Source organism: Doryrhamphus excisus, linkage group LG7, assembly GCF_037039965.1.
Source record: "Doryrhamphus excisus strain RoL-2023G ecotype Guam linkage group LG7, RoL_Dexc_Guam_v1.1, whole genome shotgun sequence".
NCBI lineage: Eukaryota > Metazoa > Chordata > Actinopteri > Syngnathiformes > Syngnathidae > Doryrhamphus > Doryrhamphus excisus.
In genome coordinates this window covers 15,783,361-15,810,235 of record NC_136363.1, presented here as the reverse complement: position 1 = coordinate 15,810,235, position 26,875 = coordinate 15,783,361, and the positions used below count along the sequence as shown (strand labels likewise).

Here is a 26,875-nt window from a genome sequence, read left to right as displayed (position 1 = left end):
GTGAGTTTGTTTTTATGTTATATTTGTTTATTATTACTTTTTTTCATATAAGTTCTGTAACAGCTGTTTAGAAAAAATAAATGCAATATTTCACATTCTGCTAATAAATACTTTATTCAGACAAGATTGTTATTCTTGAGCATTTTGGCATTTTAAGCTTTTCCATATTTTTTCTTCACAAAGATGTCCAAACGTTCTCCTTGTTTTCATTCAATGTTCATGCCTTTCTTTTTTGATTAATGGGCAGTTGTGGAATGTCATTAATGAATGCAATGATAATGACAGTATTTGTTTTATTTTGGTAGCCTTGCAGTCTACAATTTTCTCATCTGAGCCATCAAGTCCTCCAGGCTCTGTTCGATCTCTTCTACCATCTCCCCATCATCCGTATTCTGCTTCAGAAGAAAATCATTTAAGTTTCATTAAAAATGGTATCAATAACAGCCTAAACATGATGACTGACCACAACTGGAATGTTGTATGCCACAGTGATGCCTTCAGGAAGGCCCGCTACAGTGGCCGCTGCTGCCTGCGTGTCCTCGTTTGCTTCCTCTGACACCAGTTCAATACCTGTGGGGTGACATGATGACCTTATAACAAGTGGCAACATATCAACAGGACTCTCTTGGAATGGCTTACCCCATTCATTATCCTCATGCACCACCTCCTCCTCTTCCTGGACCACTTCCACCTTCGGCCGCTCTGCTTCTTGCTTCTGGTGAGAAACAAGTGATGCATGGGTATTCTAAATTATTATGGAATGACTTAATCTTCACCTTGTACTCCTCTTGCTGTCTCCTGCAGTGGCGGTCGTTGCACTGGGGATTGGCTTTCATTGCCATGCTGGGGAAGAAGTCCTGCATGGCGTTGTAGCCCAGGTAATAACTCACACTACCGAACTTTAACAAATACCTGAAACACCATCACAATCAACTTTATTTCCATAATTTTACTACTACCACTAGCCATGAGTGAGTCCATACTTGAGGACATTTTGGACCAGGACGCCTGCCACCACGCCCATTGTTGTGGGCAGGCTGGCCGCACACACTCCTTCCCTCTTGAGGGTCTTCTCGTCAATGTTGGCGGCTACCACCAGAGGAGGGGCACACTAGTAAGTCATAAAATACAGGGTTAATCTGATGATAGATGTTGACATTTCTTAGATTTGTATGTTTTTTTCAAGGTTAAAAAGTGCACTAAATTGTATCTTTGTCTTCAGCTATCCAAACTCAATAGTATGCTTTTCAAATGTGTTATCTTGTCATACAGCAAAGCAGGCCGTCTCTCCAGGGATGATGAGCTGGATGTGTCCGGACACAGCATTCTCACTAACTCCAGATTCCATCCAGATCTGGCCGAGCTCATTACACGCCTGAGGGAAAGGACAGTGGAAATGTCAGTGTAAAGGTCCAACAGCTCTGTGTTGTTTGTCACACTTACTGCATTGATAGCCATGCGGGCCTCAAAGTTGTCCACACAGCTCAGGACTAAATCCACTGGCTTCCCCTCCACCAAGCCTCCATGACTGAGAAGACAGAGGAGAATTTAGGGAGGTTCCACTGAGGGGGTAGCAGAACAAGCAGGGGGAAAACCCCACCTGAGACGTTCCATAAAGTGAGTGAAGTTGTCCAGAGTGGTGATGTTGTAGTTGTGGGTCTCAAATGACACATCTGGATTGATGTTTCTTGGTGAGGGGAAATAGAAGAACTAGGTCAGTGAGAAGGACTACTGTCCTAAGAATCGGACCTGAAAAGTACCTGAGTGTGTGTTGGGCTGCCTCCACCTTGCTGAGGCCGGCCTGGTGAGGCTGGAAGAATAGTCTGTTCATGTTGGCCAGCTCCACTTTGTCGTAGTCGAAGAGCAGCAGCTGGCAACACATTAGGCCACTTTAGCATGCACCATCTTGTACCGCATCAAAAATGCCAACTACACCGTCAGCTTTACAGATGGCACGTCCTTTGTGGTACAGACGTTGTCAGTAACACATGGGGCATCAGCTGCCCTAGTAATAGCCCCTAATGGCACCAGGTCGACTTAATTTGACTTAGATAGTAGAAGAAGAGCTTGTGTTATTACCTTACCAATGCCACATCGAGTGAGCATTTCAGCTGTCACACTGCCCACTCCACCAACACCCACCACAGCAACTGTGAACGTCCGGATGTTCTGTCAACACATTGGAATAAAGCAATAATAGCATCAGTGTAAATTTAAAAAAAGCTGTAATCGCTTCGTTCGGAGAAGGGGACAAATAATATAAACAACTTGCCTCATAATTATCCACGATGCCCATTCTCTTGAGAGCCATCAGGCGACTGCAATGACAGCACAGCAACACAATAGGTCGAGTCTCCTTCGGGCGGGGGCCACCCAAATAAAACAATGAAGAAAAAACAACAACCTTACCTATACGGGTTGGAATCCACGACTTCTGCGCTCATTTTGGCAATTTTGGGTCTGTTTGTCTCCTGTATCCTGCGTGCATTCTCCATGGCGCTCTGTTGCTGCTTACACTTGATCAATTCATTCTCCAACTCCCTCACACGAAGCTTCAGTTCCTCCACCGTTGCCATGACAAAATACGAATCTAATAATTAAAAATGAAAATGTAATGTAATGTAAGGGCTGAAGACCCCAAGTTGAAAATAAGACAGCAATGATGGCACAGAAAAGTACACGTCTTCACAACTCAAATGAGCTGTCAGGATGTGTGTTACAGTAAACAATATCCGGGTGGAAATTTGAAACCCTTGGAAATGGTTCTTGTTTTCTCTTCATGTTTTCCGAGATCATTTGTGCCGACGTAACTCGAATTTTGAAAAGCACGCTATTTTCAGTTGTCATGAATACGTCTATTTAGATTTCATAAATATTCAAAATTAATTGAAGTTCGGTTAGTTGGATGTGCGGCGCTGCACATAGTCTGTCCGTAATAACATCGGCAGCTAGCGTTACAAGAGTTGGAAAGTAATAATTAATCTAGTCTTATCATGGCAGACATGGAAGAGTTGACGACTCCAGTGCGACAACATCATCGTTTCAATGTCGACAGACTTAAAAAGTATCTGTCTGCTAAGTCGTACGTGTCTAACAACGACACGCTGTCAGTCAGACAGTACAGGTGAGCTTTTTATTGCAACCTGACAACTTTCTTTAGCTAGCAGCTAGCACGGTGATAGTTGCCATGTATTATGTTACTATTTCTCCAGTGCCGGACAGTCCAATCCTACATTCCTCATCCAAACACATTCTACAAGTTATGTACTCAGGAAGAAGCCTCCTGGTGCGCTGTTACCCGGAGCTCATAAGGTAAAAGTTATATAATATTACCACTTTGTTATGTTGAGTGTAGTGCTGTTATTCCTCCAGCAGGGAGTGACACAGCATTCATGTTGCACAAGTTAATTCGCTTCACTATTTATTTATTTATTTATTTATTTATTTATTTATTTATTTATTTATTTATTATTTCCCATTGTGAAGTGGCTTGTTCTGCTTGGCCTCGAATAGCAAACAAATGCAATTGAGACACCTATAAAAAAATCTATATTTTTAACACCTAGACTATGATGCTGCAATATATATACTGTTGTATCGTAAGCCTGAATAAGAGAATGAATGAACATGGATGTGTGGATGTAAAGTTTACAGTAAGTCTAGAATACGATCAACAATGTGGTGATAGATACATACATATAAATTTGTTCAGGTGGATAGAGAATATTGTGTCCAGAAGGCCCTGTATTCCGCTGGTTTCCCTGTGCCAAAGCCCCTTATCCACTGCACTGAAGTTAATGTCATTGGAACAGAGTTCTACCTGATGGAGCATGTTGAGGTATCCTTATTCAGGCTTCTTGCATTGTTGTATTTGCATTAACATATCATTGTAATTATTCATTTTACAAATAAATTATAATTTTGCAGGGGCGGGTATTTCGGGACCTCCGCCTGCCTGGCGTCAGCCCAGCAGAGAGAGCAGCTCTATATGTGACGGCTGTGGAGGTCCTGGCCAAGATGCATTCACTGGACCTGGCAGCATTGAAGCTTGATAGCTATGGCAAAGGAGCACACTACTCTCGGAGACAGGTGACTTCACATACTCTTACCACCTCCAAGATCAGATACGTGACATTCAAACGTTGCTTTGTCCTTAAAGGTGTCCACTTGGACCAAGCAGTACACTGCATCGGCTCACCGGGACATCCAACCCATGAATGAGCTGTCCAATTGGTTAATGAACAATTTTCCAGCCAATGAGGAGGAGGTCACACTCGTCCATGGAGATTTCAGAGTGGACAACTTGATCTTCCATCCCACTGAGGTTCTGAGCTTCTTATTGTACTTATTGTTATAAAGGTCTGTTCACAGTGTGACTGTCATGCCTTGGCCCCTTTAGGCCCGTGTGCTGGCAGTGTTGGACTGGGAGCTGTCCACCACTGGACAGCCTCTGGCAGACCTGGCCTACTTCCTCATACCTCACTACTGGCCCTCAGGCCTCACCATACTGAGCACAATGGGCAGCCTAAAAGGAATACAAGGTCAGAATAAGAATAAAGCACAAGTAAGCATATTTTTTGTAAGCATTTGTATGTCTTCTGATGGAGCAGGTATTCCCACGGTGGACGACCTGATCTGTGTTTACAAGCGCTGTCGGGGTATCACGTCTGCTTTGCCGCAGTTGAAGTTTTATTTGGCTCTGTCCTTCTTCAAGATGGCAGGAATAGCTCAGGTTGCTATCTGTTTTCTTTTATTCTTGCCCTTTGCACCACTGCCAAGTGAAGGCCATGTCAACAAATGAATGTGTTACTATTATTACTTATCTGATTTCTGTTTTTATTGCTATCAGGGAGTATATGCACGCCACCTACTAGGCAATGCCAGCGCTGCCAACGCTGCGGAGTTCGGCCATTGTGTGGAGCCCCTGGCGGTCTCCGCCCTGCAGCTCATACAGAGGTCTGATTTATCCCTGTTCATTAATGAGATTGCAGTTGAGTTTACATGACTTTGACACCAGTCAAATAATGTATTCTTATCTCTTCTGAAAGCTGCCAGAGACATCGTCTTATTTTCATCTATGTATGTTTTTCAAAGAATTCAAAGTATTTCATAAAATCAACATCAAGTCCAACAACCATTTTGTATTATTATTTGGCGTCAGTTAAAGGGCATATTTCTTCCATCTGCTGTGTCAAGCTAGCAAACACTGGAATTATATACAAACTTCCACTTGTGACAGACCACCTTTTTTTAGCAGACCTCTGAAGGCTCCACAGGAAGCCAGGTTGTTTCTGCAGACGCCCAATGGTCAGGCAGTGCTCCAGCAGGTGAAGGACTTCATGAGACAGTTTGTGCTTCCAGCTCAGAAGGTCAGTGCTGAGACAAAACTACTCTGTTCCCCTTGAAACCTCTGAACTTGCACATGAGCAGAGCTGTTCATTAGCACTGAATGAACAGCAAGAACAAGGCCTCCGTTGACTGCAACAACATGCCCAATAATCACTTTTGGCCAGGCACCATCACTCTCAGTGCTCATGATAGACCATGAATTAAAAAGACTTTGTTTCTCTTTAACTTTGACACGTTTGCAGGAAGTTTCAGACTACTACGTCAAACATGCTCAGTCCCCTCTACGGTGGAACACCCCCCAAATAATAGAAGACTTAAAGGTAGGCGATACACACACACTGTGTGCAATCAGCATCCAACACACATATTCAGCACACTGAGTCTAAGAATGTGTGTATGAACAGGTGAAAGCCAGGGAGGCAGGGCTATGGAACCTCTTCCTGCCGGCTGCCAGCAAACTCACTCAGCTGGACTATGCCTTCATCGCAGAGGAGACTGGACGCTGCCTCTTTGCACCAGAAGTCTTTAACTGCCAGGCGCCTGGTAAACATCCTGCATGCCCCCGCATAGGTCAAAGGCTGTCCATGTGTGGGACATGGAGCCTGAGCAATATGATGGTGTTCATTATCACAATGGTATATGTATATACATAACATATATAATATATATGTCGGCCTTTAAACAGGAGTAAAATAGGCAAAATTCCAACATGTTAACAGTTAGCATGATGAGCCTAGCAAGATAGCACAAAGTGCCGAGGCAGTTCCATAGTGTCCATACATCATGCCATGTGTGTATTTTCATTTTGATATGAATAAAAAAGTCAAAATGCTAACAGTTAGCATGATAGCATCTAGCAAGAAAGCACCAAGTCCCAGAAGTGTTAAGGCAGTCCTTACGTCATGCAATGTGTGTATTTGCAAAAGTAAACGAGCCTATCATGCTAGCACTTAGCAAGAGAGCCTCAAGTACTAAAAGTACGAAAGTATCGTGTGTATTAGCATGTTCGCATTTTGGCTAATTTGCTGATGTATAAAGGCAAACAGTCAGCTTGGTAGCATCTCACAAGAAAGCACCAAGTCCCAAAAATGTTAAGACAGTCCCATAGTGTCCCTACATCATGCCATGTGAGTAAATTAGCTAAAATACTAACATGCTAACGGTTATCATGCTAGCACCTAGCAAGATAGCCTCAAGTACCAAAAGTGCCAAGGTTGTCCTATAACTTCCCTGCATAATGCCGTGTGTGTATTTCCCTCTCGACATGGTTAAATTAGTTTAAATGCTAACATGCTAACAATTAGCATGCTAGCACCTAAGTAGTGAAAATGGCCAGGCACTCCTGTGGTGTCTGCAAATGATGTCATGTGTTGCTTTACAATTGCATACAGCACTTGCAATGTCATGCAGTAATAAAGGGCAGAGAGGTAGTGAGATGCTATCTTGTGAGAAACAATCGATTCCTGACATAATGATAACACATCTTAATGCTGTATCATGGATTCTATGGAAATGTTGATATTTTGATACTCCAGTCATTTGAGGTGACCGCAGTCACTGTGCTTAATTAGAAAGATACAACTTTTAAAAGCTACCAGATACATGAAATGTATGGTATCAGCTGGGAAGGGAATCATTGTAATTGCACATGACTACAAAGTCGTTTTAAAAGGGAGGGGTTGGGAGGAGGAGGAGAAAAGGTGTAAACTCCATTCAACTGCAACGCATTGATCTGCTCGTTTTGCATATCGGTTAAGAAAAGACAGCAATATAACTGCTGCTTGGCAGCTGTCAGTGGGGTGCCCGCATTGCAGTGCATGCCATTAATAAAATAGATGTAAAGAATAAACATGAGGAATATTAAGATGGGCTGCTCTGCTTTGCAGAGCCCCCATTGACTGTCAGTGGGGGTGCATGCCCATAATAATAACAGAAAGCAATAGAAAATTCCATATAAGTCAACAAAGTGAAAATAATGATGTCCACTTAATGAATGTGATCACTCCTCCGCACGTGATACAGAGCAGATTTGAAATTGTAAACGCGACCATGTAGAGACAAAAATTACATGCCTTGGCGTATATAACATAAATAAATAAGAGTATTTACTTCATTGTAGTTTATTTATACTGTATATTAAAAATATTCTTCATTAAACCTTGTGTCTGCAATATCAGGCAATATTTGTCAACACAAATAAACACATTTATTGTTAAGCGTTTTATTTCTACAATGCAGTTATTTCAAAATCAGACCAATAGTCAGATAAAGTAACATGTTCTTTACTATATAAACTTGTAAAGGTTAGACTTGATAAATTCACCATTAACAATCCCATTAAACAATACTGGCAATGATACAATTTGAAAGCTGCACAATTCTATGAAGCACAAACATCCGGATAAGTTAAGTTAAGTGCTAACTTTGAAACTCTGGACAAACACAGTCTGTGAAATTACAGTAATCTGGGCTCATTCAGCCCTATTCATCACTTATTAACGGCCTTAATACCCCCTCACAGCACTTTATAATCTTTGAAAATTGCATGTTTACAATCTGAAGGTGAAACTTAATTCTACACTGTGGACATCCTGAGCTAGCAAGCTCATTGCTGTGTGGCACATGATGTCATCACTCATGTACCGTTGTTACCATGTTATTTTTATAAATATATCAGAGATATTTGTGTATACTTTGTCATCATGGAGCACAGATGATGATGAAGTCCTCCCTGTGTGTTGGCCACAGACACAGGAAACATGGAGGTGCTCCGCATGTTTGGCACAGAGGAGCAAAAGAAAAAGTGGCTGGAACCTCTGCTGAGAGGAGAGATGCGCTCATGCTTCTGCATGACAGGTAACTTCAAAGCAGCTCCTCCACGCAACATACTACATACAAAACACTCAACATATGAGGAATGTCACAGGAAGTCAAGCAAACACTGTTGCTGTGGAAACACTTTGTTTTCTGCTGCTTTTGACCATTTATCCACTGTGAGTAATTTCTCCCTGGTTGCTCTGCTGGAAAGAGTGGCTGCAGGCCAGAGGTGATGACAGTGGTCATGCCCCAAGCTTTCCCAAACATGTCATCTCATGACTTTTGTACGTTGACTTGATATGTTATGCTGGATAATGAGGATAGGATGTAATGTATTCATAAGTCAGATGCAGCGTGTGAGTAGGTGGTGTTTTAGCAACATTATCAGGTCCATTTGTAATTACGGTATTTGTGAGTCTCTTATTAAAACCCAAAGAAACAGAAGAAAATTATACAACTGTATTTGTATGCATGATGTATTGGTATACATATATTATATGTTATATACTTAACACGAAATAGCTGATTTCTTATTGTACTTTTACGCTGCTACAGTTTGACTACATTATGTCCTTTGGGGGAAAAAACTCAAGAACAAATACTTGAATCCTTATTCAAGGTTTTTGGTCTGATCCTTAGAGCCTGATGTGGCCTCTAGTGATGCAACCAACATGGAGTGCAGTCTTTATCAGGAGGAAGACAACTTTGTCATCAATGGAAAGAAGTGGTGGAGTAGCGGTAAGTCCTTTTTTTTTTTTTTTGGCCAATTTTGTTGAGTTGACAACACTGACACACACTTTCAGTCGCGTGCGTCAATGATGACATCCTGGATGTGTTTGTTTTATGAACATTTCAATCTTGGTCTTCCGGTTGTTTAGGTCATTTTGGAATGAAGGGCTAACACCCAAAGAGATTCTTGATCACACTTTGTACATTTCTTTGCTCTGACCGACGCCCCGATGTGACCTGGGATGTTCCTTTTTGTTTGCTTGCTTGTGTTTCACATCTCTGCCTTGTTGCTAGGGATGTCTTTCAGCACTGGTGACTGAGAAATGTCCTCTAGAAGAGGGAATTGTGTGTCTGCCCAGCCACAAATTTCTCATATAGGAAGGAATGTTGACAGTTTTCTCGTATGTTGTGGTCTCTGCTGGGAGTCATAACATCTCAATCTCTGCGTAATCACTGAAAACAAAAGAACATCTTGACGTTGTTGACAAGGGCCGAGTGTGGCCTTACCAGTGTTTCCTTTTGGGTTGTATTTCCAATTGACATCTCACATGTTCCCTCACTATGATTTTCTTTTCCTGTAAACAGCATGCGGGATGCTAGTGGGATCTTTCCCAAATGTCTGCAGTGTAACCACAAGTTTATCCAGTGCAGTGGAAAGAGGGTGACTAAGTCAGGTACTGAGGATGGAAAGAATGATAAATACAACAATGTCAGTATAGTCTCATTTGGTTTTCGTTTACTCACTGGACATGTTAGCATCAGCTACATGAGAGAAACTTGTCAGTATGATGCTGTGCAGTACTACAACCATGACTGAGATCATAGCAAAGTAGTAGTCACTCTAATCTGTTTTTTTGTGCAAGAACTCGGAGTACAAGTTTGGGAAAATACTGAATTTAATTAACAAAACACAATAAATACTCTAGCTTAGCCCAGGAGTGTTTAATTGCCCACAGTTTTTTATTGGCCTTCACTATGTTTTAATAATATAATTATATAATTATATACATATACTGTAATTATAATCAGTATTATTCATTTAGTGTAATGTAATTACTAATGTAATTAGTAATTTAATGGACTCTTACTGTTACCAACTGTGAAATGTGGTGTGCTATTATTATGCACTGATATAGTACCTATATCAATGATTTGGATGTTGTTTGAGTCTCTAGTTTCACCACTATCGCACAGGAAGCTAAATAGCTAGTCAACGTGAGTTGTGGTTGTTCACTCTGAGAAAAACACTGCCCCCTCTCCTTTTGGCAGAGATTTGCAAGTCACAAACTCAGCCCTCAACTTAAAACCATATCTTTTTTTTTTTTACAAATTTGAAGGTTTGTACTGCAAACCAATGTACTGCAATACGCCCCTTGCTGTAAAAAAGTATGGACACCCCTGGGTTAGCTTCTGTTTACAAAGTCTTTAAGGACAAGACTTAGTCAATCTCTCATCATTTCCTTTCCTTCTATGTCAAAAACTGACAGAGATGGTTACCGCCTCACTTAGATTTCCTAATTCTGATACTTCTCCCCAAAAGGAAATTAGTGTGCCAAGCTGGAACTAGTGAGTTGCTAGGTAACTGCAGTTTTGCATAATCGCCATCTTTGTTACAATAGCAGCGAATGTTCCATGGCGTCTCTGGAGTGGTTCTGTGCTCTACACTGGAACGTGGCACACCTCAATCATGGTGCGTTTTTTTTTTTTAGGAATAATAAACTATTGTTGTTTCTTCACATTGTTGACGAGTTAAGTGTGCACTTCACATGGTAAACGTGCTGGTGTCGAGTTCCTCTGATCCAGACTGTGATTGGTTTTTATTGCGAGAGGTGAGTGTAATCTCTACTGCCGGCTCGCCAGCCTCTCTTTCGGAGTGCTGCCCAAGGTTCTGACCAAGACGCTTGGCAGCTTTGAAGACGTGTCCCCTGAAGGAGGAGCCGACAAATGCGTAGAGGAGCGGGTTGATGCAGGCGTGGGTCAGCGCGAGGCTCTCGGTCACTTGGAGGGCGTGATCCAAGCCCTTACTGACTTCACAGTCAGTCACCAGGATATAGATGATGTCCATCGCCCTGCATAGTTTCACCACGTTGTAGGGAAGTTGAGTCAGCAGGAAGACAGCCACCACTGCTAACAGAACCCGCAGGGCCCGCCACTTCCGGTCCCTTCTGACGCCTGCCACCTTGCCCAGGGCCCTGCCCACCAAGCAATAGCAGACCACCATGACTAGAAATGGCAGCACAAACCTGAGGCCGACCTCCAGGAGCTCTAGCGTAGCCTTCGCGGGTCGGCCCATGCTGAGCGGGTACACGGCCGTGCAGTACATTCTGTGATGGGAATGCTTGACTGTGGAGAAGACAATCTCCGGGAGACCTAGGAAGCTAGCCACTGTCCACAATACCAAGCACACCACGAGCCAGTGTCTTCGTACATGGGTCCCCCTTGCGGCCCTGCCCGCTGTGCTCTGGACCACAGCCCTGTAGCGGTCCACGCTGATGCATGCCAGCAGCAGCATGCCGCAGCTGAAATTGGTGCTGTAGAGGAAGGAGGTGAGCTTGCAGGCAGCAGAGCCCAACCTCCAGCCATGCACTGCATCCGCCGCCCAGAAGGGAAGTGTGATGAGCAGGAGCAGATCTGAGATGGCCAGGTTTAGGATGCACACGTCCGTCAAGGTGCGCAGTCGTGAGCGTGACGCATAGACTGCTACTACCAGAGCGTTCCCTGCTAGGCCCACCACCAGAGCCAGTGAGTAGATGACTGGGAGGAAGACGCCCGCGAAGGACCTCACAGCCTTCTTGTCGCACACTGAGTGGTCATAGCTGTAGTCGTAGCTGTCATTGAGGCTGGAGTCCTCATCGTCATGGTAATAGTAGTCGTCCATCTTGCTGCATGGGCAAAAAGAGGCAAAGTTGGTGTTGTTTCAGTGGAATCTCTCCTGCATGGCTTCCCTAATAGTTTAATCCTTGTCTTCCACACCATGAGCCTCAACACATCACTGACGCCCTCTTTGCAACTCCATTTTGAGTTTCTCCTCTTTCTCCCAAAGATGTAAACTGTTATTAAAAAAACCCTACAGCTCCTCTCCTGCCTCTACCTTAAAGCCATGACCATCCAGTGACAACAGCCATGTACTTTCTTAAATAAGTCAAACAGATGCAACATTCCAAAATAACTGAAGTATTTCCACTGCTGGAAGTGAAGGCATTTATTAGTTTTGTCAACAGTATCCCACCACATGGAAAACGTTTGAATTCTTAAAATGCCTGATGTAACATTTCATCCATCCCCTTGAGAAAAAAATTATAGAAAGTAAAAATAATTCTGCCTTAGCAAAGATGATAATCTTTGTAACTTATGCAACAAATGTTATGGTCATGTTACAAATGAGAAGGTCCAAATTTTGGAAACGTTTCTTTACAACCTCACTGACATAAACATAACGTTATGTTGATTTTACAGAAGTTTGTTAGCTTAATCATTATTGTTATCACAGTGTGGTTATAAACACTGTTTAAGCAGGACTTTAACTCTAGAGGGGAAAACAACAAGAAGGAAGTGTAGGATAAAATACCTTCATATACCTTTCATATAATTAGTGATAAAGTTCTTACCTTTTTAGTCTGCTGCTGGTAATTCAAATGCTCCAGCGCTTGTTGTGTGTCTGCACAGCCAAGTCGTCAGCTAATAACATGCACTCCTCCCCCTCTTTACTGCACGGCCGCCCTCCCCTTCACCAGTCCACATTCACATGTATGCCTTTGTCTGTGTTTATGCCTTTCTTAGGGCGTGCCAGCCTGCTGCTTACTGCCATCCATTTAAAACACTTTTTATTTTAAACCTGACATCACATAGGCTCTTGTTTACGGAGCAGTACAAGACAGCACAGCATGCAGAATAACATGGGTATAAATAACATTGATACAGTAAGAATAAAAACACAGCTCTGAAAATACAATTAAAAAATATCTGAGTAACATGGGTATAAATAACATTGATACAGTAAGAATAAAAACACAGCTCTGAAAATACAATTAAAAAATATCTGAGACAAAGTATTGCACAATGTCCAGTTTAAAACTGTACATATCAGTATACTGTATACGGATCATTCCTACAATTTATTGCCATTTCAGCATTGTGACTTTTTAAAAAAAGCATTAATTTGAAAGAATTATTCTTATTATCTGATCAGGATGGTGAATTATAATGATTATGACCAAATTATTTAGATGTCCACATGAGCTTGTTCCAGTACATTTTCATCTTTATTCAAAATGTTGGTTGTGTTTATTCACATGTTGAAGACCTCAAATACCCCGTATATGTTGAAAAAAATTAATAAATAAACACATTCTCTTGGGGAAAAAGCATGTTTATGTTTTATTTTAGTGCAATTATTGTAGATTCCACACTTGATTTGCAATGAAAAGAATATTCAGTCGACATGTGCCCTGTTTAAATTGATATCAGTTGTTCAATTCATTCACAACGTCAATGACCACAAAGGCAATGAAAATATTCTTACGTTTTATATAATTAATGTAAAAATACATGGGTAATAGGGTGGACACAGCAGCAACAGTGTGGACATATACATTTCAATGCATTAAAAGAGAAGATAAGGCCATTAATTTACCCCAATTTACAAATTATGACGCGCACAGGTATATTACGCACCCAATAGATTTAACAAGAAAAGAAGATTTGTACTTGTATATACTATTGGTGTCCACATCATATAGTAGTACACAGAAAGTGTCTGTGTAGTACACAGAAAGAAGTTATAGAGAAATATTTTTTTAAACTTTTCATTACATAAATACTTTTTTCCGTCCCGTGCATGTAATATGACACAAAGTAATTAATCGCCGTCCTCATCCTCCTTCTGGGAACAAAAACCACTAAAGTCATCCTCTTCATCACAACTGAACATTACATAAGATTAGACAGATCGAAACAGGATCGTTGCATAAGACATTAGTGTCCACTTCCTAAAGTGACTCTAAGCAACATGGGATGTAGTTTTATCCATAAATTATCAACATCATTGTACAAGCCACAAGGTTCAAAGTGTGAGGAAAAAAGTAGCAGCATATATACACACAGTCAAATCACAATTTGACCTTGAAACCCATTTGTCTGTAGAATAAATTACTGTAGAAAAAATTACACATCTCTCATTCACATCTAGGACTGTTTTTCATTTTATATTTTGTATAGTTAACCCATGTTCTTTGGAGTTCCACACATTTTTGTCTCACTTCACGGATCTTTTGCTTCCAAGTTGTGGTGCTAGTTTCAGTCACCACAGATTCAGTTGTGAAAATATTCAACCGACTTCTAGTCAGTGGAGAGCTGTATTACTCACAGGCGTTCACAAAGGTAGTGAAAAGAAACATCTTCACTGTGCTGTTGCAGAATGGACAAATAATCACTGTATACTATTACATTGTAGTAGAACAACATGGTCACAGAAAATGTTTTGCCTTTGGAAGAAAGTATGATAGATCACATTATACACAGATTGATGTTGAAAATTTTGTGGGTCTGAAAAGGGAATTCAGGGGCAGGAAACAGATATTTGATGTGACACTGTTCAAAAGAAAATTGATGCTAATTGATCTGCCACAATATGCAAGCCTCCACGCATGTATACCTCCATGATCCAGTGTGGAGGATTGAACATTTAACGGCAAAGTACGTTTCAGTTGTTAATAAAACTGGTATTTGTGTATTGCAGATTTTTGTCTTCACTTTTTTCTTTAGGCCACAGTGTCCATGCATATGCTATGTTTGGAAAGTACATGTAAAAAAAAAAAATACATATATATGTAAAAATATAGTGCCTTTTTGGTTTTGATCACAAGATATTTTTATATGTATCAATATATACACATATATGATCTATGCATATATTGCAATATATTGGAAAATATAAACATATGATCCCATATATGGAAATATATTTCCTAATACATAGCATTATATTTGCCAATATACTGCAATATTTTTTTTTACCGTAAGGGCTCTCATGAGGCACACCACCTGCTCATGCTTGTACCAGCCGGTGTCCTCTCTTGCACTTGGCCAGTAACATGCTAGTACCTGGTGATCTCAGGAGGAATCTCGCCTATTTATTAACCACATCTTTACATTTCTAATTTAACAATAAAATTATGTAACATGGTGTACGAGTTGCCTTACCACATCAGCAAGGCAGTTACAAGAATAAAGAGTGAAACACAATTTGTATTTTGTACACCATTTCCCTCCAAATATATTTAGTTAATTCCTAAAGGCTTGGTAACTCGAGGAATGGTCATTGGGCGTATTTAAAGGTATATTCGTCAGAGTCACGGGGGACGGTCAACACAGGGACAGAACTTATTTTGAAGTCTTAAAGCATTAAAATTACATCAGTCATAAAGTTGAAGAATAATACATTATTTTAAAGACATTTATTGTTTCATTATTATTACTTATATTTGTAACTGTAGTCGAGCAAACATGGGTGGGGACATGCCAGTTGGGCCTGGTTGCAAGAAAGATTCATTTGTATTGATACAAAGTCTTAGTTCATAGTGTCCTAACATTTTCCAACACGGGCCACATAGACAAAAATGGAAGAATATGGTGGACACTTTGATATCATCGCTTGTTAATTCCACAGAAAACCCAAAGTCAGTATATTGACATATACTGTATTTAAAGATAACAGCCATCAAAAGGATATCACTCCATGGCTGTATTTTTGACATCTTTGATCGAGGCAATGAATGTCTTCTTTTAATAATGCAATAATGAGTGTCAATAATTATTTGTCATTTTCTTACTGTAATTTAAGTAGACAGTGCAAAAATCAGGACCCTTCCTTCTTTCTCATTCTGTCATTGTATGAGAATGAAGAATGGTAATGGAATGACCCTCTCCCAGGGTGTGGATTAGAGACAAAGGAGTGTAAACAGCCACAACATAGGGAGGTGCAACACACATGCCTAGCCAGCCACGTAAAAGAGGATTCAGAAAAGAAACCAAAAAACTGCCATTATCTATAAAGAGTGTGAGTTTGACAAACTATGCTGGAAGACAAGCACATGAGCTGGGAGGGGTTTCTTTTCATTCCAGTGGTGTTGGAGCATGTTTTGACTTGACAACTTGTATTATGAAACCAACATACCTCAGTCCTAATAGGTTTTCCTTAAAGCAACCACCACTATACTGTACATGCACCTCTTTGCTAGCTGTGCCTGCTTGAAAGTTGTTTCTCCTCTGCTGTTAAAACAGATTCCGCTCTTCTGGGAAGACCGAGTGATTCAATATGACAATCTTCTGATGCTAGTATCCATGTCATGAAAGAGTGAACACGTTGCACATCGTGTTCTTCTCCTACTGTCATTATTGCACATATGTCTGGTGTCCACATGTCCTGTCCTCAGGGTCCCATCTCCCATTGTCAGCATATGCAAATAAAAACAGGAAGGCTGGCTTTTCTCTCACCATGACTTCACAGAGGACTTCTGAGGCCTTGTGAGACAAAGTAGCCACAAGTCACCATAAAAGAGAACCTCCAGCTGGGCATCAACATCAGTGTCAAAGTGCTTCATCACTCTAATTTGTTGAATGTGTTCCCCACCTCTGTGGCGACTAAATGGGAACATGTAGTCTGCCCAGCTCGACCTCCGATAGGTCACATGAAGGTCAGAATCATGCCAAAACTCAAAATAAGTCGCTGTGTCGTCCTCACAGGTGCAGGTAATCCTCAGTGCAAAGTGGCCATTGTCATGTGCACCAGCACCACCACCAGCACCACCATCAGGTCAGTGGACGTTTTATCTCAGTCCTGCCGTGGACCCGTGTGTAAACTCAAACTGTTTAGGGTCATTCCATATCATCAACCAACGCAGGGGACATTTGCCTACCACACCCCCCCACATTTTGTTCTTATTCACATAAAATTCTCTAATGCTAAAAGCCAGTTAAGAGTCAGTTTTTCAAAACTCACATTATTAAGAGAGTAATAAGGATTGAAGATTTAGTGTTGGATAAAGGATAAGGATGATTAGTTTTAGATTAACTAAACTTTGTGCCATAAGGTAGTTTTTTAATGCAAAATTCAAATCTGCAGTCCCATTTTCATTATTCCCGATTTTATTCAAGGTTTAAAATTTTGAGGGGTCATTTTTGGCCACCAAAATTTCAGGTCTCCCTAAGACAAAATGTTTTCAAAATTTGCATATTATGTCCTTTGGTACCTGTAGAACAGGGGTGTCAAAGTCAATTTAGCTCAGGGGCCGCATGGAGGAAAATCCACTTTCAAGTGGGCCGGATTGGTAAAATCATACCATCTTTCTTTTTAATAAAACAAATAAATAATATAAAATAAGGTTGGGCTATATGGACCTTAGCTTATGTCATATTTTTAGGCTGTATCACGATATGAAACAGTGTAAAATTTAAATTCAGCAGTCTTGTATAAAACCCGAATCACGCACACACAAGTTAACTCCTGCTAACTTCTATTCACTCTCTGTAAGAGGAGTTTCAGCTCAGACTGAGTAGTCTGCCGAGTAAATACTCCCACTCACAAACGTTCCTTCTCCTCACAATGACAGCATTTCATTCATTTTCTATATCCGCCGTGGAGCACAGTCTTGTTTATGTTTTATCATTTATCAGATAGTATTGTTGATCTAAATGCCCTTACATGCTAGACAGATTTGCTCTGTGTCAGGAAAGGTGTTGGCTACAACTTCCCTGTACCATGAAATTTTATTTGCCGTTATTTGATGTTTTTGTTATGCCATTTGGAGCGACTGGACCGGAGCAAGAAGAAGAACAGAAAAGAAGAAGAGAAAGGTGGGGTGGGGTGGGGGGGCAGTAGAGGGAGAGACAAAAACAGCAGCAACAAGAATTCCCATAACAACAACAGAGACAAACAGAACAGTTAAATGTCAATGATGGCTAAGGGTCATAATGGAGATGATATCAGTGAAATGAAATAGTTCAACTTACCAGTAGCAATAGTAACAATAAAGACATGAACCATGATAGTAAACACAATTACAGCCATACGATTACAGTAATTAAAATCTCACTGCTTGACATCATTATTACTGTAATAATAGCATACCAATAGTATATAAACATCAGGGATAAAATGGTCGATTGTATAGAGAAGCACCCATGTGCTGTGAGTGTCCATATGGAGGTGTGTTGTGTATGTGAATGCGAGTGTGTGAATGTGTAATTGTCACTGAGAATGACAAAAGGAGAGAGACTGCCTTCTACCACCCAGCAAGCCCCGCCCCGCGCAGCCAGGCCAAGCCCCCACCGCCAGAGATCCTCCGGCCCCGTGGGTGTGGGCAAAGCCAGGGCCGACTCCCCAAGACCCGCCCCCGAAGCAACTCCCCGAAGAGACCAGCAAGAGGCCATAGAGGAGCAATCCCAACCGGCAACAGGGCGCCAGCAGGCCGGAGGAGAGCCGCACCCCCGAGACCAGCGGGAGACCATACCCCACTAGGGCAGAAGGGCATCGAAGGCCACACACCCGTGGGCACAGGGGCGCCCCCGCCAGCCAGGAGGGAGCCCGTCCACGGCCGGAGGCACCGCCCCCCACACACCCCCAGGAAGCAGAACCCGGCCCGCCCCAGGTAACCCCAGGCCTGACCACCGACATAGGACCGCCCCGGCCAGGACAGGAGAGGCCCGGGCACACTGCCCCATGGAGGACCGGGCGGTATAGATGGAATGCCCTGCGCCAGACCCCCGCAGAGCCCCCCCCCCCCCGTATATCTACATGGCCATATACACACACCCACATATATATATATATATATATATATATATATATATATATATATATATATAATTATAATATATATATAATCATTATTTATCTAAGTATTTAAAAGAATAAATACATAAAATAATAATAATACATTATTATTATGTGTTATTTCAAATTTGTCCAAAATAGATGCAGACTTGTTGGTCTGGAGGAGTGGCGTATCTGACCTAACGTACAATCCAGATGTAACATTGTAACACTTTTCATCACCATGATGACCCGGGACAATGCTATGATGCTTTTTCCAGTTACCAGAAACCTGCCACGGTTGAGTTCTTTGATTATCTTTTTTTCCAGAACTTGTCAAAACATCATATAAGGCAATCCAACATACTGACTTGGCCAAACTTTCTAACTAATTCTTTAACAAAATTTTCAACAAGAGTCTTCAACTCACTGCATTTTACTTTCCCAACTTTTCAAACCTTGGTTTTTAAGGGGAATTTCCCCAAAATTAAGGATTGTTGTTGTGCCTTTATCCAAATCAAGGCTCAAGCTTGAGTTTAATGTGCTGAAAAATGAACAGTTTGAGTGTTACATAATTTCAGTGAAGTTGGCAAGGTACAATAAACAGAGTACATACTGACACATTTTGCGCTTTTTCTCTCCAATAAGAAAAACACCCTCCTAATTTGTATATTACATCCTAGAGAGAGAACATGGTATGTATACGTAAATATTGAAAAAATTGGTTCTGGGAGACCTGAGGTTTTGGAGTCAGATATGACCCCCCCCCACCCCCACCCAAAATGTTTAAAAATCTTTTATAACTTTATAAGCATTGAGAATGTTGTATGTATCAACACTAAGAGACATGTTGGTCCACATGCCTCTGAGTGATGACAAACCACTCCATTTGTGTGTTAGAATGCACAGGTGATATGATGTTTTCTACTACCATTCAGCTCTATTTTTCTTTTCCTGTTCCACTTCAGGTTTACTGTTGATGTAAATGATTTTATAGTCGTGGACTTTGGCAAGGAAATGACCTTTTATTTGGTACTTGGCGGTTAATTTCATTGTAGTGTGTTTACAATTGACAAATAACCACTCCCCAGATCCACACCATCAAGTACATCACTTTCTTTCTCATATTAAACGTAATTGCTGTTTAATGTTTGTAGACATGGCCGACACAGTATGGTCCTGGTGCCTTTGGATGCCGCTGGTGTCAAACTGGTCAGGCCACTCACTGTCTTTGGACAAGATGGTATGTCCACCTCCATATTTGTTCTACACTCACCATTGGGTACACAAACAGCCCAATTGCTAGGGGTGTTATGGTACACCATAATCACATTAGATATGTAGCTCTAAAAGAAACTGCAAACTGCTGCCAGGTCATTCTCCGGTAAATCAAATACACAAATAAAAACATAAAAATACTCATTAAGATGGCTATAGCAACGATACCAAAGGTATTCGTGTCTACTGTCACTGTGATTTAGGATTATACCACCGGCCAGGAAGTGAGAAGATAATGGAGCGTTGCCAGTATTTTTTTTTTAAATTTTCATTTGCATCTGGTCGCACGGTGGATGTGTGGTTACCGTGGTGACCTTCCTGCCAAAACTGTTTTAATTCATTCCACCCACGGCGCACCTAACTATGAACCATATAAGGAAGTCTGCCCTTCTGTGACATCACAAAGGAACAATTTGACCACTCCTTTTCAAACCAAGCGTTTTGAGCCATCCCAAACTTCTTTCAGGTCTCACTTCCTCACTTCCAAACCTCATTATCTGAAACATTGGCATGGTTTAACACAAGAATACAACACTCTAACTACATTTATAGGTCAGAAAAGTGGAAAAAGCATAATTGGTCTCCTTTAAATGAATCTTCACTCAGATGCCATCCATGGCGGACACTTTGAGATCCACTTTAAAAATGTGCGAGTTCCTGTCTCCAACATCATTCTGGGTAAACAAGAACACAGTTTTTCTTTTATAAGACACATATGAGACGTTATTTGTGTTGTTTCCAGGCGAGGGCCGAGGCTTTGAGATTGCTCAGGCTCGTCTGGGAGCAGGTAGGCTGCATCACTGCATGAGAGCTGTGGGTCTGGCTGAGCTTGCACTGGAGCTGTTGTGCCAGCGTGCCGCCTCTCGGAGAACCTTTGGCAAGAAACTGTACCAACATGTAGGCTCCTGAACGCTCATTCCACTTCGTTACTGTGCGACCTCTAGTGGACAGCTGGTGACATGCAGCTTGCTGTGTTGCAGGAGGTGGTTGCTCACTGGATAGCGGAGTGCAGACTCATGATAGAGCAGAGCCGCCTGCTGACGCTTTGTGCTGCACACACTCTTGACACACTGGGAGGACGTGCTGCTCGCAAACAGGTAAGACTGTGCTTTCAAAGTTGTTTTTCTTTATTGTGTTCTTGCTGAGTGAAGTGAATCATGTATGCAGATAGCAATGGTGAAGGTGGCAGCAGCCAGGATGGCGTGCAAGGTACTGGACTGTGCTATACAAGTGCATGGAGGGGCAGGCGTATCTGAAGACTTCCCCTTGGCACACATGTAAGTCTTGAGTGGCCTCAAGTTGCATTAACTTGAGGCCACAAAACAGGACAAAAATAATTCACTTTTTGTGTGTGTGTAATATTTGATACAAACATTGGTATTAAAAATGATGTTCCACATTATCATGCATACCACAGATTTCAGGTAGTATGGGAAAGAAAAAGGCTCATTGCTGACAAAGTGTCAAATATTGCAATCCCTTGGACAAGGCGTGGAAACATTCAAGAATTCACAAAAAATTTTGTACAGTGAAAAAATGTGTGGCTGATTCAAATGGCCATTTGAATTGTGCTGATGAAGGCAAAATGAGAGGTTTCTGCCAGACAATTTTTTCAAATCTGCTAAACAGCCATTACAAAACAGCAAACTGCTGCTGGTGCCTCTGAAGTCCCATGGACTGTAGGATCCTCCAGTAATGCCTAAACCTACTAGTTTAAACTTGTTTCAGACTTTCTAAATGTGTTTTTTAACATTATTGGAGCCCTCTCAACTGGAGTCTATGGGGTGTTAGCCCCATAGACTCCTTTATACAGTATATTACCCAGTATAGTAGACAGAATATTAAATAGGTCATTTAAGACATAAGTAAGACTCTTGCTTATGTGTGTTGCCGTAAATACAGTATGTTCCCTAGGAGAGCAGAATGAGCGGCGGACAGGAAGTGATGTTGCGAGTTTGGGTTATGGCCACAACAGTAGCCTGTATTTTATTAGGGATTATTCTGCCTTTTGTGAGATAATTCAAAATGTCTGAATTTGCGTATTTGACTCTTGAATACGCTAGGATGCTTTATTCATTTTAGTGAATGAAACCCCATCAACCCCCATGCCTTTACTTCACTTCTCACCACCAAACTTGCTGTCTCCCGTCCTCTGCTGTCCAAGGACCACTCTGAACGTGTCTCCGACTACAACAATACCCTCTCCTCCTGTCTTGATGAACTGGTCCCTAATAAAAACAAAATGGTCTCTTTCTCCCATACTGCCCCCTGGTACACCCCTGTGCGCCATAATATGAAGTCCTGTAAACGCCAGCTTGAGAGACTGTACAAGAAATCTGGCCTAACCGTTCATCTCCAAGTTTATACAGATTTTTTTTTCTACAGCAATACAAAGATGCTTTAAATAAGGCCCGATCACAATACTACTCTAATCTCATTACATCTGGTTCCAACAATCCTAAATCTCTTTTTTCAACAATCAACACTGCTAAAGCCCGATGATGACTCCTCTTCATCCTTAACCACCACCAAATGTAACCATTTCCTAACCTACTTCCAGTCCAAAATTGTGAAAATATACAGTTCCCTCAATCCCCCCTCGGCTCACTCGCTGCCCCCCGACCCTCTGTTATCTGGCTCCACTCAGCGACTCTCCCATTTCACAGCCGTGCAACTCACTGAAATCCTAACCTGGTATCAAGACTCCAACCTGCTCCCTGGATCCTATCCCTTCCGCATTTATCAAACCCTGCCTCCACATAATTTCTCCTCTGATAATAAGAATTCTAAACACTGTTACCACTGGCTCCGTTCCACAGTCTCTCAAGCTGGCAGCAATCACCCCCACACTCAAAAGGTCTGGTCTTGATTCCAGTAACCTCCCCTTTCTGTCCAAAAGGAACGTGTCATAGCTGCTCAACTACAAACTCACCTCAACTCCAACAGCCTGTTTGAATCCTTCCAGTCCGGCTTCCTTCCCAAACATAGCACTGAAACAGCGCTTCTTAAAATCACTAATGATCTTCTTCTCTCCTCCGACTCCAATATCTACTCCACCCTCACCAACTGCTTAACCGACATAAAAACCTGGATGGAACACAATTTCCTTAAACTTAACAGTGACAAAACAGATATTATCATCATTGGTCCCAAAAACATCACATCCACAACCTTGGCATCCTCCAAGACCCTGCCCTTTCATTTGAACCCCTTGTCAAACAATTAACATGGACAGCAGTTTTTCATCTTAAGAACATAGCCCACTCCGTCCATCACTTCCATTCTCTGCCGCTGAATCCCTGATCCATGCATTTATCACATCCAGAATCGACTACTGCAACAGTATTCTCTACGGTAGACCATCCAAAACCCTCAACAAACTGCAATATATTCAGAACTCCACTGCCCGCCTCCTCACCTCCACCCGCTTCCGTGAACACATTACCCATGTCCTTAAAAACCTCCACTGGCTTCCTGTCCCCCAAGGTATCTATTTCAAAGTCCTTCTCATCACCTACAAAGCTCTCCACAATTTGACCCCTCCATACCTCACAGATCTCGTCCATCCACACAATCTCCCGTGTCCCCTTGACTCCTCGGACTCCATCCTCCTGGCACTTCCCTGTAAGACCAAGTTCCGAACCTGGGGAGACAGAGCCTTCTCCATCGCTGCCCCCACCCTCTGGAATTCTTTGCCCCATTCACCTTCCCACCTTCAAAAAACAACTCAAAACCGACCTGTTTAAATCCTTTTTTGATGTCTAACTTTTTATACATGACTTCTGTGCCCTGCTTTTAGCCTTATTTTTTTAGCTCTGAATGAATGTAGTAATGTTGTATTTTAATGCATCTTTTACTCAACTCTATTTTTCTTCACTGTTAAGTGTCTGAGTATTTTGAAAAGCGCTACACAAATAAAATTTATTATCATTATTAGTAGTAGTGTTGCTAGATTCAGTTTCCAGTTTAGTCTGTTTTGTTTTGCAGGTATGCCTATGCCAGGACTTTACGCATTGCTGATGGACCAGATGAAGTGCACCTGTCCACCATCGCTGGTCTGGAACTGAAGGATCAAATGACCAAGGCCAAACTGTGACATCATCACATCATGTAAGTTTACTGTGGTTTTTGCAATCACACAACACAGTAGCGTTTCTGATTAGAAACCATTTTTATTGGGAATCACTTTTACTGAGGACTAAGCGTGGACAAGCACTTTTGCACTGTACGAAACGGCAAGAGACCATCATCATCATCATCGTCTTCTTTGTCAGCGTTTGCTTTTCTTGGACTTTTTGTGAGATCTGTGCATGGCTCTTGACTTGAAGCGAGACTTCTTCATACTTCTTGGTCGGGCTGGGAGATATATTGATATGTTTATTTATCAATATTTACTTATACATCCCTGCCATTTTTCAAACGCTGTTGCTCTCGGTACTGGCCATTTGTGATGATTATGACTGATTTTTCAAAGCATAACTTCCACTTTGACACCAAGTTAGCCATATGTATTTAGCCAAAATGTCCAAAAAACAATCCCACGTAGTGCTAGGTTGCTGGTACATAATTCATCCCGGAACTATTGATAGGGGAGTAGTTGCCACCCGGAGGGGTGAGCGTGAGGGAAGGAGTCTTTGTTGTTGTTGTTGCGATGGAGTTTGCTGTTATGTCTCACGGTAAACAACGTATAAATACATCTTTGGGATTGAGTGGTCGGGTTGATCCAAATTTAGAAACCTTCCCATATTCTAGATTCATTGTGCATTCAGTGAACCTTTCAAAACCTTTTTTGTCTTAATTTAGATTTTTATGGCATACAGCTAAAGAATACCCCAAAAGCCATGTGTCATAATATTGGAATATTTTGACAGTACTCAGTTACTCAGTCTCAAAGTACTCAATAATTGCTCCTGTCTACCAGGAGATCTTACAGCACCTCATGCTTCCATCTGCTGAAAACCTTTTTGGAGATGCTGACTTTATATTCCAAAATGACCTGGAACCTGCCCACAGTGCCAAATCCACTAGTAACTGGTTTACTGACAACAGTATGACTGTGCTGGACTGGCTTGCAACTGACCTGACCCTCATATAGAATCTGTGGGGTATTGTGAAGAGGAAAATATGTAACAAAGGAAGTAACATCAGACGCAACAACAGAGATGAGCTGAAGGCCGCTATCAAAGGCTCCGTAACACCGAAACAGTAATATCACAACAAGGATGCCATCTTGGTGAATATTTCGGCTTTGCAAAAGCAGTTGGATCAATTGGGAGGCCAGAATGGACAATAGGGTGGTTCGGTCTATTGGAATGTGGCTGCCCGAACTAACCCAAACATTATTCTTAATCTGGATTTCGGTGTCACCCCTTGTACTAAATCTGGGATATTTGAAGGTTACTTTTTTTATGATATTACGGAAGAAAACAAACTTTTACACAATGTTCAAAAGTATTGACATGGGTCTTTACATCTTTGGCAGCAAATGAGTTAAACACGATATCTAAAAATTATATAGGCCTTTTAATACTGACCTATACATCTTGTCAACTTATTCTTATTAACTATTATTCCTTTTCGTACATGACTTTAATATGTGGGTTTTTTTGACAGCTGTGTTGGAGGGACCTGCCGAGGACGACAAAGATGTTCTGAAGTTTGAACATCTACTCTTTGATGTCATGTGAAAGGCTAATAGGAATGAAGGACGACCACCAACAACACACTTCTGGCCAAGCGAAAAGCTTTGCACATTATATTTTCTGACAACACTGAACAAAAATCTCAGAAACGGATTCCAACATCCAACAACATGCAGCAATGTTCTTTTTTGTCAGCAGAGGTTTCCTCCGTGGTGTCCTGCCATTAACTCTCTCCATTTGTAGATGATCTGTCTAACTGTTGATGTCCACATCAAGGCTTTTAGAGATACTTTTGTATCCGCTACCAGCCTTATGTAGCTCAACAATTCTTGCTCGCAGGTCTTCAGAGAGTTCTTTGGCATGGTTCCAATCAGACAATGCTTCTTCTGAAAAGCCATTTCAAACCTAGTGTGAGTTTTTAAAGGGCAGGGCAGCTTGATACGACTCCTGCAAAGTCGTCACACTGATTGAACTCCATGTTGGATGACACCTGACTCAAATTAGCTCTTGTAGAAGTCATTTACCAAGGGGTTCACATACTTTTTCCACCCTGTACTTTGAGTTTTTGACCTGATGTGTTCAGTGACAAGATGAAATTATAAAATGTTGTGCCGTATTAGTTACAACAGAAGTTGTTTATCTATTGTGGTGACCTACATGAAGATATGTTATGCGAAATATATGCAGAAATCCAAGAAATCCCAAAGGGTTCACATACTTTTTCTTGCCACTGTAAAAGCACAAACTGAATGTAGACTCACCTCTGGTACAAGCCTGGAGTTGGTTCTCCTGAGAGATTATTGCGTTGTTTTTGCATGTATGTATGCTAACATGAAGTGACTTGACAACAAATACTAACATGAGCACTCAACACAAGTACAGTATATCATCATCAAACCTCAACTTTATAGTACATTCACACACAGCATTAGCATTTGGGAAAAACAGTCTATCCATGACCACAGCAGTGACACTTTATCTTTGTCTCGGAATGCAAAACGTTCAAGGACCCTTGAAAAAAGTGGGAATAAATATTATGACACGCATAAAAATGCAAAAATTATGGGCTTTCTAACGGTATAGTCATCCCTCGCTACATAGAGGTTTGAATATCGCTCCACCACTCTGTAGTGGTTTTTCGAAAATTAATTCCTTAATAAATGAATCATGATTGTCTAAGGACTATTATTAGTAAAAAAAAATCGACAAACAAGTCAGTAATGTTACATGACATCAGATTAGCCATAGC

The 26,875-nt window shown here is 41.4% G+C and overlaps 3 protein-coding genes across 8 annotated transcripts; 1 reads left to right on the top strand and 2 right to left on the bottom strand.

Moving 5' to 3' along the window:
* Window positions 1-279: 279 nt before the first annotated feature.
* Window positions 280-2,800, bottom strand: uba5 (ubiquitin-like modifier activating enzyme 5). 3 transcript variants are annotated; one of them, XM_078792244.1, is made up of 12 exons: window positions 2,410-2,800; window positions 2,273-2,318; window positions 2,080-2,169; window positions 1,761-1,870; window positions 1,601-1,687; window positions 1,444-1,528; window positions 1,271-1,375; window positions 984-1,111; window positions 777-912; window positions 640-715; window positions 464-570; window positions 280-395 (listed from the first exon to the last, which is right to left on the bottom strand). In XM_078792244.1, the coding sequence occupies exons 1-12, from the start codon at window positions 2,574-2,576 to the stop codon at window positions 315-317; spliced, it is 1,218 nt and encodes a 405-aa protein (XP_078648370.1). In that variant the 5' UTR covers window positions 2,577-2,800; the 3' UTR covers window positions 280-314. The 3 variants fall into 3 exon arrangements, with proteins under 3 accessions (XP_078648370.1, XP_057915879.2, XP_078648371.1); XM_058059896.2 differs by having other exon boundaries at window positions 280-392; window positions 2,410-2,786; XM_078792245.1 differs by lacking the exon at window positions 2,410-2,800 and having other exon boundaries at window positions 2,085-2,169.
* On the top strand, window positions 2,733-26,875 carry acad11 (acyl-CoA dehydrogenase family, member 11). Of its 4 annotated transcripts, none has more exons than XM_078792242.1 (21): window positions 2,733-3,124; window positions 3,261-3,312; window positions 3,713-3,838; window positions 3,928-4,089; window positions 4,160-4,324; window positions 4,400-4,541; window positions 4,611-4,732; window positions 4,850-4,956; window positions 5,255-5,369; window positions 5,592-5,669; window positions 5,754-5,892; window positions 8,098-8,205; window positions 8,806-8,904; window positions 16,639-16,708; window positions 19,864-19,949; window positions 20,591-20,662; window positions 20,727-20,881; window positions 20,965-21,081; window positions 21,152-21,261; window positions 23,972-24,094; window positions 25,598-26,875. In XM_078792242.1, the coding sequence occupies exons 1-20, from the start codon at window positions 2,994-2,996 to the stop codon at window positions 24,078-24,080; spliced, it is 2,265 nt and encodes a 754-aa protein (XP_078648368.1). In that variant the 5' UTR covers window positions 2,733-2,993; the 3' UTR covers window positions 24,081-24,094; window positions 25,598-26,875. The 4 variants fall into 4 exon arrangements, with proteins under 4 accessions (XP_078648368.1, XP_078648369.1, XP_078648367.1 ...); XM_078792241.1 differs by having other exon boundaries at window positions 2,734-3,124; window positions 3,213-3,312; window positions 5,258-5,369; window positions 25,598-26,871; XM_078792240.1 differs by having other exon boundaries at window positions 2,734-3,124; window positions 3,213-3,312; window positions 25,598-26,871.
* Window positions 7,567-12,585, bottom strand: ackr4b (atypical chemokine receptor 4b). The gene is made up of 2 exons (XM_058059897.2): window positions 12,504-12,585; window positions 7,567-11,777 (listed from the first exon to the last, which is right to left on the bottom strand). Exon 2 carries the CDS (start codon window positions 11,771-11,773, stop codon window positions 10,658-10,660), a length of 1,116 nt encoding a protein of 371 aa, XP_057915880.2. The 5' UTR covers window positions 11,774-11,777; window positions 12,504-12,585; the 3' UTR covers window positions 7,567-10,657.

Coding starts and splice junctions, on each gene's coding strand:
- uba5 (XM_078792244.1), bottom strand. CDS start 2,576: ATGGCAACGGTGGAGGAACTGAAGCTTCGTGTGAGGGAGTTGGAGAAT. Junction 2,170..2,272: donor GCATCGTGGATAATTATGAG/GCAAGTTGTTTA, acceptor ATGTGTTGACAG/AACATCCGGACGTTCACAGT. Junction 1,529..1,600: donor CACTTTATGGAACGTCTCAG/GTGGGGTTTTCC, acceptor CTGTCTTCTCAG/TCATGGAGGCTTGGTGGAGG.
- acad11 (XM_078792240.1), top strand. CDS start 2,994: ATGGCAGACATGGAAGAGTTGACGACTCCAGTGCGACAACATCATCGT. Junction 4,090..4,159: donor CACACTACTCTCGGAGACAG/GTGACTTCACAT, acceptor TTGTCCTTAAAG/GTGTCCACTTGGACCAAGCA. Junction 5,893..8,097: donor CTTTAACTGCCAGGCGCCTG/GTAAACATCCTG, acceptor TGTTGGCCACAG/ACACAGGAAACATGGAGGTG.
- ackr4b (XM_058059897.2), bottom strand. CDS start 11,773: ATGGACGACTACTATTACCATGACGATGAGGACTCCAGCCTCAATGAC.